This window comes from Aulonocara sp. 'chitande type north' Nkhata Bay, linkage group LG8, assembly GCF_057382095.1.
Source record: "Aulonocara sp. 'chitande type north' Nkhata Bay isolate Kocher_YH1m ecotype deep benthic linkage group LG8, A_spYH_male_GT1.1, whole genome shotgun sequence".
NCBI classification, from domain to species: domain Eukaryota; kingdom Metazoa; phylum Chordata; class Actinopteri; order Cichliformes; family Cichlidae; genus Aulonocara; species Aulonocara sp. 'chitande type north' Nkhata Bay.
In genome coordinates, this window is record NC_141351.1 from 21,149,755 (window position 1) to 21,161,780 (window position 12,026).

Here is a 12,026-nt window from a genome sequence, read left to right on the forward strand (position 1 = left end):
TTTACTGTATATTCCATTTTTTATTTTCAGTTCACTTTAGTTTCAGTTAGTTTCCAGAGCTGATTTGGTCGTTTCAGTTTAGTTTTTTATTAGTTTCAGTCTTAGTTTTAGTTTTATACCATTATAACATGGGTGGCATTCAGAAGTTTAGAACATTTATTGCTATGCACATCATTTTAATATCATTTAGCCAAGCACTCATTTAGCCAAGCACTCCCAAAACACGCTTGTGTTAAAGCTTCCTGATGCTTGTCGGGTTGACAAATTTGTGTGTAGTAAGAAGGACTAAAATGAACAAAGACTGAGATGATCAGGTGTTTTGAGCTGAGTTTAATTCAACAGTACCTTTATTTTTTTGTTCTTTTTCATAAGTTCATAACTTATAAAAGAGTAAACAATCCTCCAACTCTTACCCATTAGTTGAGCTTGTGTGACTCGAGGCACAGAGAGGGGACTGGCATGGCCTTTATTGGCAGAAGACTAAAGAAGTTTGTGTGTCTTTGCAATTCAATCCCCCCAAAACAACAACATTGTGTTTTTTAAAATCTCCATCTAGTTTTAAGAACCACCACTGCATGTATTAGTGCAACTAACCAAACCATCCTGTAACAAATGACAGTCACACAGACGGTTTTCTGTCTAACACCACTGGGTATTTATGCCCAAAAGGAGGCTTTGGTTTACAATTAGACTTTAGGCTAACTAAAGTCTAAAAAAGCCTGCTATTTTCACTTGAACTCACAAAATTTGGCAAGTTAGATGTGAGTCAACGTTCATTCATAATTAAAAATTCAGACATTAGACAAACTACTTATAAAATACCTGATTTTTGCAAGACAGACAGCAGAAACAGATTAAACATGAGGAGAATGCTATAATACTACAAGCCTGGTTAGAATGATGAGCATATAAAAGTTCCCTGTAATCGGTTAAATATAAATGATTACAGGTAGTTAGTTACTGATACCTGATAGTCATTTCTTCACACTTTTCTGCTATACAAAACTATGAACTACTATCTTATGGCAGCTATTTCAAATAAATGTAATGAAGGCTAAATGAGCATATCATAGCTACCATGCTTTTGTAATGTGTCACTAATTTCTCTGGTCATATATACTTTTATTTCTCTGGTGCTAATTTATTATACAAAATAACTACCAAAAGGCAATGATAGCTACTTTAATAGCCATTATTTCCCTTTCGGACAAATTTGGATTTGTTACTTGATTTGTCACCTCTTGCCACTGATTTTCAGAGCATTTCTGAGGAAGCTTTGGCAAATTGTGTATATATGGATCAACTTAAGGGCCAGGTTTATCTCTCAGGCCCTGTTTCAGGTAATTGGTAGGGTTTTTTTCTGTTATTTTTCATACATAACTTTCAGTTACTGCTAATTTACCACAGATATATATTGCTATATATCGCCACTTCTTCTTCTGTCCTTCACTTTTCCAGTTACCTCATTTCTTTAAGGATACACTGCACACCATGCCAAAATATGCTAGCTTTCTGGTAAAAGCTCTCTATAAATTGGGGTTTTCGTTCTGAAGAGACCATTTAAAATTGGTTCTTTGCCAATTTGCTTGTGAACTAGTTCATCAATTTCAATAGGTGCCATTTTTATGCTGGAATGATTCATAGTTGAGTGTTGAGTGGTTTAAAAACTGTAGAAACTTTAGTCCAAGCCTGGAGAATTATTGCTACAGACCACTGCTAAAGACATATTTGACTCATTGGAAACAAAACAAACAAACAAATAAAAAGGGTTGAAAAGTCTCAACGACTTTTGCAGAGTATAGTATCTTCTTTTGCATACTGTGTCTTGTAAATGGTCTTTTTAAAAAGGAATTACATGTTTAAAAACGATCTGCTTTGGTTTCTTGACCATAAAAGCTTTCTATAGAAATCGAAGTTATCTAAAACCATCATCTTGGCATCAATATTGAAACTATGATATTATATTGGCTGTAGTATCACTAATCATAACCTTAATGTTTAGCTTAATAATGCTGTTTCATCTGTCCCTAAAAATGGAACATTTAATCACACGGGTTACCGACAGTAAAAGTGTGGGCTGTTATTTTGGTTCAACGATAGAGCCCTCTTCCTCTTATTTGCCTGCCTGCATGGTGACAGAAGACAGACTGCACACCCACTGATGCAGACACTTCATCTTCGTTCACAACACTTTTAGACCTGCAGAGAAACTCAGATACAGCCGTGGAGTCAGCATCTGAAGTGTATTTCTCTTCTTTTTGAGGACATCATGCGCTGGATGTTAGCTGGATGGTGGGGGCTTGTTTTAATCAGTCTGTCAGGTAAATGGAAACTTTTGGAATATAATCAACACGATTTTGTGACTGAAAAATGAAACCAATACAGGAAAAATACCAGTTTGAGTGCTACATATATTAACTCACAGTGCCAGTACACCAAAATAATTCAGTAAAGTACAGTACTGGTAATTTATAACACCTCACGCAGTCTTTTTAATTGTATTTTTTATAACTGTTAAACCACAACTACACTGCGTACTAGTGTTTTGCATGTTATTTTTGACTCTGCAGCACCATTACTTCCTGCCCATCTGGGGAAAAGAGGAAGTTTTCTTCTGAAACAAAGACTATAAGATTATTGTCATGTTGATGAATTGAAGTCCTTTATAATTTTATAGTAAATAAATATCACACCTGCACCTCCAAGTTATTCAGTTCCTAGTTTCCATTGCTTTATTTTACATATAACTTGTAATCTAATTTAAAGAATGAATATAGAAATAGCAAATAAAAGAAAAAAGCATCTGATATTTATTTGTTGTAAACATTAAAAACAAACAAATATGATATCCTCATACATGCATGTATACATGTCTTGGGCCATAAATAAGAATTATTTTCAATATCAGTGGATGATAAGGCTTTTATTTATATTAATTGATTTATCATTACTCCATAGTATTAGAGAAAATAGTGCAATTTATCATTTCATTGGCATTACCATTTCAAAAAGGAAATTCATTATTCACTTTGTTTTCTAAACTTTGTGGATTACTATAGGTTATCAATTAAACTTTAGCTTATCTGCAATGATTGCTTTTGTAGCAACATTCATAAAATCTTCCTATTTTTGATGCTTGTGGTTTGTGTAATTTATACTGTAGGTTAGATGAAACCTGGAAATCTGGCAACATCTTTTTATTATGTTTTTTAGACTGAATAAACTGAATAATGGAGACAAAGAATAATGTCTCTTACAACAATGGCACTTTTCTCCACCATGTGTACCATTTGGTTCCATCATCATCTTGAAGTTTGTCTCTTTTTATGTAGTAATTTTTCATAATTAGTGTTACAGGGCATTTATCTTTTGTTTCCACATGCATTAGCCTCTTGTATGGAAGCCCGTTTCCGCCACTAAATAAAAACAAAACAGCTAGTATCCATAACTCGAAATTTCGAGTTATTTTCTCGAAATTTCAACTTATTAACTCGAAATTTCGAGAAAAGTAACTTGAAATTTCAAGAAATATAACTCACATTTTTGAGTTACTTTTCTCAAAATTTTGAGTTAGCTCTGCCAATAAAAAATATACGTGAATGAGGTCGCTTTCTTGTTACCCGGAAGCATATGGCGCAGAGGAACGCGCACTCAAAAACGGATCCCAACAAATTGGCGCTTTCGCGAGTACGTTTGCTGATAGTAACACCATGTGATTCAGCTAATAACACAGGGATTTCATCATTTGTGAAGCCAGGCTGAAAACACTCAGCAATCTGTGCATTCACGACTGGATGTAATACCGGTAGCTTAGCTATAGCATTTGTAGCCTAGGGCTTCAGCTTTCGGGTAACATGGAAATGACGTCATTCACGTAGATTACTGATTGGCAGCGCTAACTTGAAATTTCGAGTTGCTTTTCTCAAAATTTTGAGTTAATAAATCGAAATTTCGAGTTATTGTGTCGAAATTTCGAGAAACTAACTTGAAATTTCGAGAAAATAACTCGAAATTTTGAGAAAATAACTCGAAATTTCGAGAAACTAACTTGAAATTTCGAGAAAATAACTCGAAATTTTGAGAAAATAACTCGAAATTTTGAGAAAATAACTCGAAATTTTGAGTTATGGATCCTTTTTTTTTTTTAGTGGCGGAAACGGGCTTCCATACTCTTGAGACCTGAGCTCTTGTTTAGTACGCATTTTTAACTTCTCCTAGCTAGCTCCTTCGTGATACAAACTAAGCTTCCTCTTTCAACAGGAAGCCCTTATGATTTCACAGAAAAACATGTCCTCATCTGGGGACAATGGGTTTATTTCACAGGATAAAACAAGAAAGTTAACATTATTTGAAAAAGTACAAAATCTCAGCCCCCCCAGGTGTGGGTTAGGGGTTACCCTGCTGGTGGCTGATGCCCGCAGACGTCAGTGCATTGGTGGTTCTCGGTGTCCGGGGCTGCACTCAGGTATGCACCGACTCAATCTTGGTGGGGCATGGCACCTGTGCCTCAGTTGGGCCCCTTCTGGGGGGGTGGGGGGACCTCGGCCCTCTGGGCCTGGGGCTCGTCCCGCGGCTGGCTGCCAACAGGGCCTGTGGGCATGTCACCGCAGTCTCCTGTAGCTTCTTCACCGTGGCTGCTGGGTGACCCTCAGTCTGGGGCTCTCCTCAGCTCTTTCCAGGAGGATGGCACTGCTGCCCCTCCGGTGGTCCTCCTTGGGCTATCGCGCTCTGGAGGGCCTCTAGATGTTTGGGACCTGGATCTCCTCCATGTCTGCTTCATGCCCTGGGGGACAAGGCTATGGCTCCCCACACCCTCTATCAGATAGTTAAATGGAGAAACCTTTTACATACAAGCGCGCTCACGCAGACAAGTCTGCACACAGGTGTACACATGGGTGCTCATAGACACACTCTATATCTTCCTTTGTTGCTGCCTCAAAGCATACTGTGCATTGACGGTCTTGTGTTCTGCTTGGTAACATTCAACATTTATTATTTACTGTTATTTATAGTTACCAAGGTTGTTGCTGTGGTCTCCCTACTGTGTTGTTCTCTTTTTTTTCTTCCAGCAGGTGAACCAGTGGACTTTTTAAGGTCTTTTCTCAATGTCCTTCTGCCTGTTTTTCTTTCCCCTCTCCTTTTCTTGAACTCTTGTCTTTGTCTTCCCCTTTCCTATCCCCCAGTCATGTCTGTTCTGTTTGTAATAACTTAAAAGTTAAAAATAAATGAAAACATAATACCAATCAATCTAGTGGGCCAATAATGATCTACTTGATTAAAAAAAAATCTGTTGGGTTTTTGGCCTTCAGACAATAATTCTGATTGCTACAGTGCCGAACGGGACAGGCACAAAAAACCCCAAACAAACAAACAAACAAACAAACAAACAAACAAACAAACAAACAAACAAACAAACAAACAAAAAACTAAGAAACATGATTCATTAGAATGAAATATATATGGTGAAGAAAAGTCTTAATGCAATGTCCCTGTATGAGAACACGGGGTCCCAGGAGGTTACGTACATCACTGTTCTCTGTAAAGCAAGCATCTCATAAGTGGCATACACATTATTTATCCTCAACCACAATGACAAAATCCTTTTAATGTATATTTTGTCCATTTGAAATGTGTGATAATTGCTGGTATAACTGTGTCACAGTCTCTTTCAACCTTTCTTTGTCTGCTTAGTTGCTGATAACAAGATACTGCAGATCAAACAGAAACCCCGCTTCTATGGTGTGGCAGTTAAAAGCAGTGTGCCCATTTACTGTTCATCCTCACGACAACATAATTCTACTGTGAAGTGGTTCAAGGCCAACAAGATCGGAGACGAGCAAACACCGCTATCGACATTGATAGATGACGACATTCGTTTCCAAATGGCCTATCTTTACATCAACAACATACAAATGAGGCACAGTGGCGTGTACTACTGCAAGATAAATGAAACACAGGGACCCGGAACCGAAGTAAAAGTTTTCAGTAAGTAGCTGGAACAGCATGTCATCAGCAGATCTTTAAAAATACAGTGAACTTTTACCATATTTTTTATTTTTTAAGTATGTACCAACTCACTCATGAAAATGCGCAGCTGACATACATCTTTTCACTGTGCAGGACCCGTTGTGATGGAAAAGGCACTCTACAGGAGCAATCTGAAGGACGGTCTTATTGTGTTCCAGGGTTTTCTTTTAGCTGTGTTCATTGCTGCTCTGTTGCTACGTAAACAAAAACTGGTAAGGCACACGATGAACAAAACTCGAGGCAAATGTGTGCTCCAAAAAAGGATTTTGTGCAGAACTTGCATAACAAATCTTCAGCAAAAAGCAGGGTTTTTTGGATCAAGAATTTTTTTAAAATATGGTTTATTTCAGGAAAACTTAGAGGTTTTTCTTTAGAAGCAGGGAAATGAAATGACAAGGCTGTGGAGAAAAATATATGCATTTACTATGATTAAACTCACAACAGAAAGGCTTTCTAACTGATCATTTCGCATTGCTTAATGTGTATGCAACGTGGTGCACTGAGTAAAATGCTTTGTATCCCAGTGGCGAAGGCAAAAGCTTTACATTGACTTTTCTGTAAACATACTAACAGTCCAAAGTAAAGCAAAAGAAAGGCAGAAAATCATCTAATTAAGAAGACAGTCGATCAACAGTAGCTCAAATATCATAGCTGCTGCCTGATCATTTTCTAAATTGTATCATATTTATAGAACATGCTTTGTTATCTCATCTTGTGATTTGCTCAATAAAATGCACATATAAATGTTGCTGTTGCAAAACAGAAGCTGGCTTTTTGTCAAGATGCTAGCTTAGTTTTTACTTAAAAAGAAGCTAGCTGTTAAGATTTCTGACATGTTGAAATGACAAGTACCCGATTACTAAGGCGCCAGCCAGATACCAATCAGTGCCAATCTAGGTTAGGCATTCCCACTATACTGTAAATGGCTGCATTTCATCCAGGTGCTCATGAGATAGCTATTGAGCTACACAGCTAAAATAACTATTTACACCTGCTTCATATATGTCTGAAATTAAATTAAAACAATACCTATGTCCTTAAATTTTTCTGAAAAGTAAGCCAGTTTTACCTATACAACACTTTTTCAGAATCTGAATTGCCTGAAATCAAAGTTGTCAATGCCATAAAGTGTCTTAGAATGTTTCGACATCCTTAATACACACATGAATCCATTTTACTTTAAATAAAACCTGTAATAAATCTAAAAAAAGATGATCAGTATTGCCAGAGGGAACATGTGCACCCCAAGATATATCTGTTTTTGAGCTACAGCTCCGTAGGCCTTCATTCATTCTATGTTGTAACCAGCACCTACGAAACTGGAAGTGGAGATAATAGCAGGTTTCAAATAGACGTATTAGATAAGAGGTTCTCTAACATACCAAAAATTACCAAAGGTGTGTTGATATTAATAACTGACAGTGATTTCCACCGATAGTTAAAAAAGAAAATCCATACATTTTATTAAAATAGTTCTTACTCGGTTTAATTCTATATATGAAGTTAAATCTAGTTTTTGAGTTATCACAGTGTTAGCTACAATTATGTTGCCATTTAATAGGTTAATCATTTTCTACAAACATTTATTTAGCTTTTGTCTTTATAACACAGGAAAGCAACTGCAACTGTATTTTTTTTTTAAATATAACCTACAACAAAACTCGCTTTAGTGATTTTCACTACAGTTATTTGAGTTGACCGATGCTTACAACACCTACTTCCACATTACTGCAAAAAGACAAATTTTGAAAAAAAAGAAAACAAAACTTTAAATATCATTTTAATTTATTTTATTGTGTGTTATGTGCGATGTGTCTCTAAATAAGATGGTACCCGCTCTTTAACTGCATTCATTCTCCCCACCCACACCCCCATTTCCTTTTTTAACAGTGGGAACGAAGGGACAGCGAATACGAGGAGCCGGAAACAGATCACATCTATGAGGTTTGTCAGCTCTTTGTTTTACAATAAAAAGTGAAAAAAAGAAAGACACTGGCTTTCTTTAAGAAAAAAAATATTACAGTGATGCTTCACTGTGTGGTCTCATTTGTGTAAACATGTCACAGTGAATACACACCACAGCTGTGTGACTTTACATAAAAATGCAGGCGCACAATAGACAGCGAAAAAACAGGAATCGCAATCTCCGTGCACCACTGCGCTCCTAACCACAAATTTACCGTCAGGTTTATTGTTGAATGTATGAATACACATCCTATATTTGAGTTAATAAATAAAGTACATCTAGCTGGCTGAATTTGTATTTCATTTGTTTATTGCATTAATAATAACACATTTGAAGGATTTTTATAGATCTTGTTGCTGCTGTTCTCTTGCACAACAAACAGAACTGTTTGTAAATCAATTATACCAAAAGTGTAGATAGTAGTCTTACTGTGATTGCTTGACTTTTCATATAGTGAAGAGTCATTTAAAGCAACATAGCAAAAACATAGTCATAAATTATAATCTTACTAAGGCTCCAGAATAGTGTACATAAGTGTAAGTTAATAAATAATAATAATAACAATAGCAAGATCAACTTCAATTATCGTACTCAATGCATGAGTCTTTGTGTTTTTTCTTGAGACTTTTTCATCATCAGTGTGAGTTTTCCCCTGAAAATCCTTTTAAAAAAAGTAAATATATTTTACACAAAAATTGCCAAAAAAAGAGAAAGAAAATAACATAAAATGCTGGATGCAGCATATGTGATACAAATTAAAGCTCATATATGCAAAATAATATTTAAGGTCCATTTAAAAAAAGGTTATTTCATTATTTCATATTTCAGGCTTTACAGGGTTAAGTGGGAGAAATGATAACTTTTATTTTGAGCATGCACGTCTCATGTAAATCAGTCAAACCCACAAATTAACCAAATGAACATGGCTGTAATTCAGAATTTCTAAGTTTTACTAATATCAACACTTTGAGTCACCCTTTTAGGAACTACTAGGAAGGTAAGACTGCACCTGTTTTAAAAGTCAGTGAGCTCACTTTTTCTTGCAGTCCTGTGACTCATACATCACTTAGTTACAATATATTTTATTAAGATTTGAACAACCCTGAATATGTACACTGCACTATAGGACTGTCAGTCGCAATGGCTAAACCTAATAACCTAAACACTGCCAAACTAAGGATTTGAAGTTAAATATGAACAACTATTGGTACAAATTATTAAGTAAAACTAATAAAAAATAAAAGAACACCCAATTACACTTCTTAGTATGCAGACAGCAATTACAGATACATTAATAATATAATTAAGTAAAATTCAAAAATAAATACAAACGAAGTAAAATCCATGAACTCAAATGAAGTAAGGATGTTGGGCTGAGCTCCAATTTGCATTATGAATGAAGAACAGTAGCGTTTGAGGTTCATGCAAACATTGTTATGTTTTGTTACTTTTTCAGTTAATGTCATTCTGCAGTGACATTAAGCAGGAGCCCATTTTTAACTCTGAGTCATGTCTGAAACACCAACTATGCAAATAAAAACTGTAGCTGCCAGTATGCCCAGACATATACAGTAACTATGTAATGGATTTTCAGAATTTTTTTAATCAATCTAGACACATGTATAAGTAAAACAAATTAAGTTAGTAAAACTGACTTATTTCCGTCTTTTAGGGCTTGGCAATCGAGACATGTGGTGGAGGTCTGTATGAGGAACTCTCCGTGTATGCTCAGGCTGAGGGAGCTGAGGCCCCGTGGGAGTGAGACTCACACAAGTACTTTTCACCTGCTAAAGCCTCTGAATGAGGACAGATTATATGTTCTTAATTGCAAGTTGTAAAGTAAGTCCTTAAATAGTTTACTGAGAATGGAGACGTGCATTTTTCTCACAACACAATACATGGTTTGTTTGTAGATGTGCAGCAGCATGCTTGCCCCCCCCCCCCCCCCCCCCTTTTTTAATGTGATGTTTAGTAACACTGTTTTGAATTAATCTGTTGTCATAAAGTGTAAATAAGCCCTTCTGCAATTTAGACCCAAAAGCTGATATTTCAGCGGATCTTTTTGGTGCTTCTGGTGATGTTTATTTAAACTGTATTGTGTATCAGTTGGTCCTATAAATGTCCAGTCTATCAGTCTCACAGGCTCTGGGTTGTACCCCTGCTCTTGATCAGTGTGAGCTGGGACAGAATTCACGCCCCTTATGACTCCTAACAAAATAAGTCTTAAGTAAGTAGATGGATAATGTCATACTGACTGTGCTAACATGAAATTTTGAAGCCTGAGGGTGGTGCAAAAACAAAGACTAACTTGTGTCAAAGAACAAAAACAACATCTACTTGTTTTTTTATTTTTCAGTTGTTTGTTAAGATTAAGTGTATACATATGTATTTGGTTTGTTTGACATGAATAAAAACAATAAATACATCTTTCTTTGCTGAAGAAATTTATTTTTTTCCATAACTAAGGAAAACATTTTTCTTTTTTTAAAATCACCAACATGTTTGATTAAAAAGACAATGGTAAATAGAAATACTGTAAATTAATAAGTAAATAGATAAATAAATAAAAAGAAGCAAATAAATTAACACATCCTTCCTGTAACAGACATGTTTTAGTTGGCAGTGTGCAGAGATGAAACCAGCTGTTCTGCTCTCATGAGATGGGCTTTGGTTTCCTTCCTGATCACCTCCCAGGCTTCAGCACTGTGACCCTACAGACACAACAATATTATCATTAGTAAAATATTCCAGAGGTGTTTAATAAAAGAATTGGTTAAAAAATAAATAAAGACCTACCTTTTTCTTTAGGATATCATCTGAAAGTCTTTTGAAATACATTTTTGTCTTGAAATACAGCTGTGAGTTCTTCTTCTTGTGACTGTGGCTCCCAATCTAAATCAGGAAAAATAGTCATTTAAATATATGTTTTAGCAGTATAATTGATCTCAGTTATCTCAGTAGTGGTGTTACTGAAAGTGAACTTACACAGGTGTGAAGCTCTTCAGCCTGTTTGTTGACAATATTGAGCAAGTTCCTCACTGTGCTGTCCTCCCATGATGCAGAGCTGTGATCCTCCTCAAACAGGGCAGCCACCTCCTCCAGAACCTGAACTGTGAAAGCCAGTTTATCCTCAGCCTGGAAGAAGAAGAAGAATCATAGGTTTTTGTAATTCAAAAAACTTGAAAAATAAGAACAAATATCAGAACACTCAGACCTGGGTTTGCATAATAGGAACTTAAAGTTATGACGGTTATGAATTTTAGTTTTTGATTGTATGTCATACCCATGGTAAAATTTGAAAACCTTTACATTATTTTACTTTAAGGAGAAATTAGTCTGGGATTTTATGCGATACAATGAGAAAAGCTGAGGTTGACTTACTGATGCTTTTGATGCCTGGTGGTACAGATGATTAGGGAAGGCCACGGTGTCCTCCACCTCAGTGGTGTTAGTTGAGTTGTTACCCTGGATCACACACAGAACCAGACTTAGAGTTGAAGTGCAGACACTAAGTCTGAATAATTTAATTTAATAAAAATTCGACAAAATTTTAAGCCTATTAAAAGAAACACACTCACCATGGTTTCAAGTAGATTCAGAGTCTCTTCGTTGTGCTGTTTGAATTTATGATCCATCCATTTGCAGCTCAGCGAGGAGCCTGCAGTGAACAGACCAAGAAACAGGCAAGCAAAGAGAATCCTGCTGATCATTTTTTAAGGATGACAATTGTCGTTGTATGAAGCAGACTCAGATATCTCCTGTTCTGATGGAGCTGACATGCCCAGCAGCACTTATAGCAGAGCACACCTGTTTCATTTTCCATATTCACCTCTGTGGCTTTCACCTCAACAAAGGTGGGTTCTGATGTCACACATTTCAGACTTGGTTTCTATGGGAGCAAAAAAATCCCACATTAATTTTTTTTGTCCGGTTCAGCTGTTGTATAAAGCAGAATAATGGTCTGCTTTGTTGTGCCACATATATTTGCTTTCTAAAGAGGAGCACTTGACCAGATCATTTTCAAGTGTCTTTC

The 12,026-nt window shown here is 36.1% G+C and overlaps 2 protein-coding genes across 2 annotated transcripts; one reads left to right on the forward strand and one right to left on the reverse strand.

Annotated features, from left to right (window-relative positions):
* Positions 1 to 2,176: 2,176 nt before the first annotated feature.
* Positions 2,177 to 10,499, forward strand: cd79b (CD79b molecule, immunoglobulin-associated beta). The gene is made up of 5 exons (XM_086304814.1): positions 2,177 to 2,321; positions 5,692 to 5,985; positions 6,121 to 6,239; positions 7,918 to 7,971; positions 9,666 to 10,499. Exons 1-5 carry the CDS (start codon positions 2,270 to 2,272, stop codon positions 9,753 to 9,755), a joined length of 609 nt encoding a protein of 202 aa, XP_086160940.1. The 5' UTR covers positions 2,177 to 2,269; the 3' UTR covers positions 9,756 to 10,499.
* Positions 10,500 to 10,605: 106 nt separating this feature from the next.
* LOC147323710 (interferon a3-like) lies at positions 10,606 to 11,703 on the reverse strand. The gene is made up of 5 exons (XM_086304816.1): positions 11,572 to 11,703; positions 11,375 to 11,458; positions 10,979 to 11,128; positions 10,790 to 10,885; positions 10,606 to 10,704 (listed from the first exon to the last, which is right to left on the reverse strand). The coding sequence occupies exons 1-5, from the start codon at positions 11,701 to 11,703 to the stop codon at positions 10,606 to 10,608; spliced, it is 561 nt and encodes a 186-aa protein (XP_086160942.1).
* Positions 11,704 to 12,026: the final 323 nt, after the last annotated feature.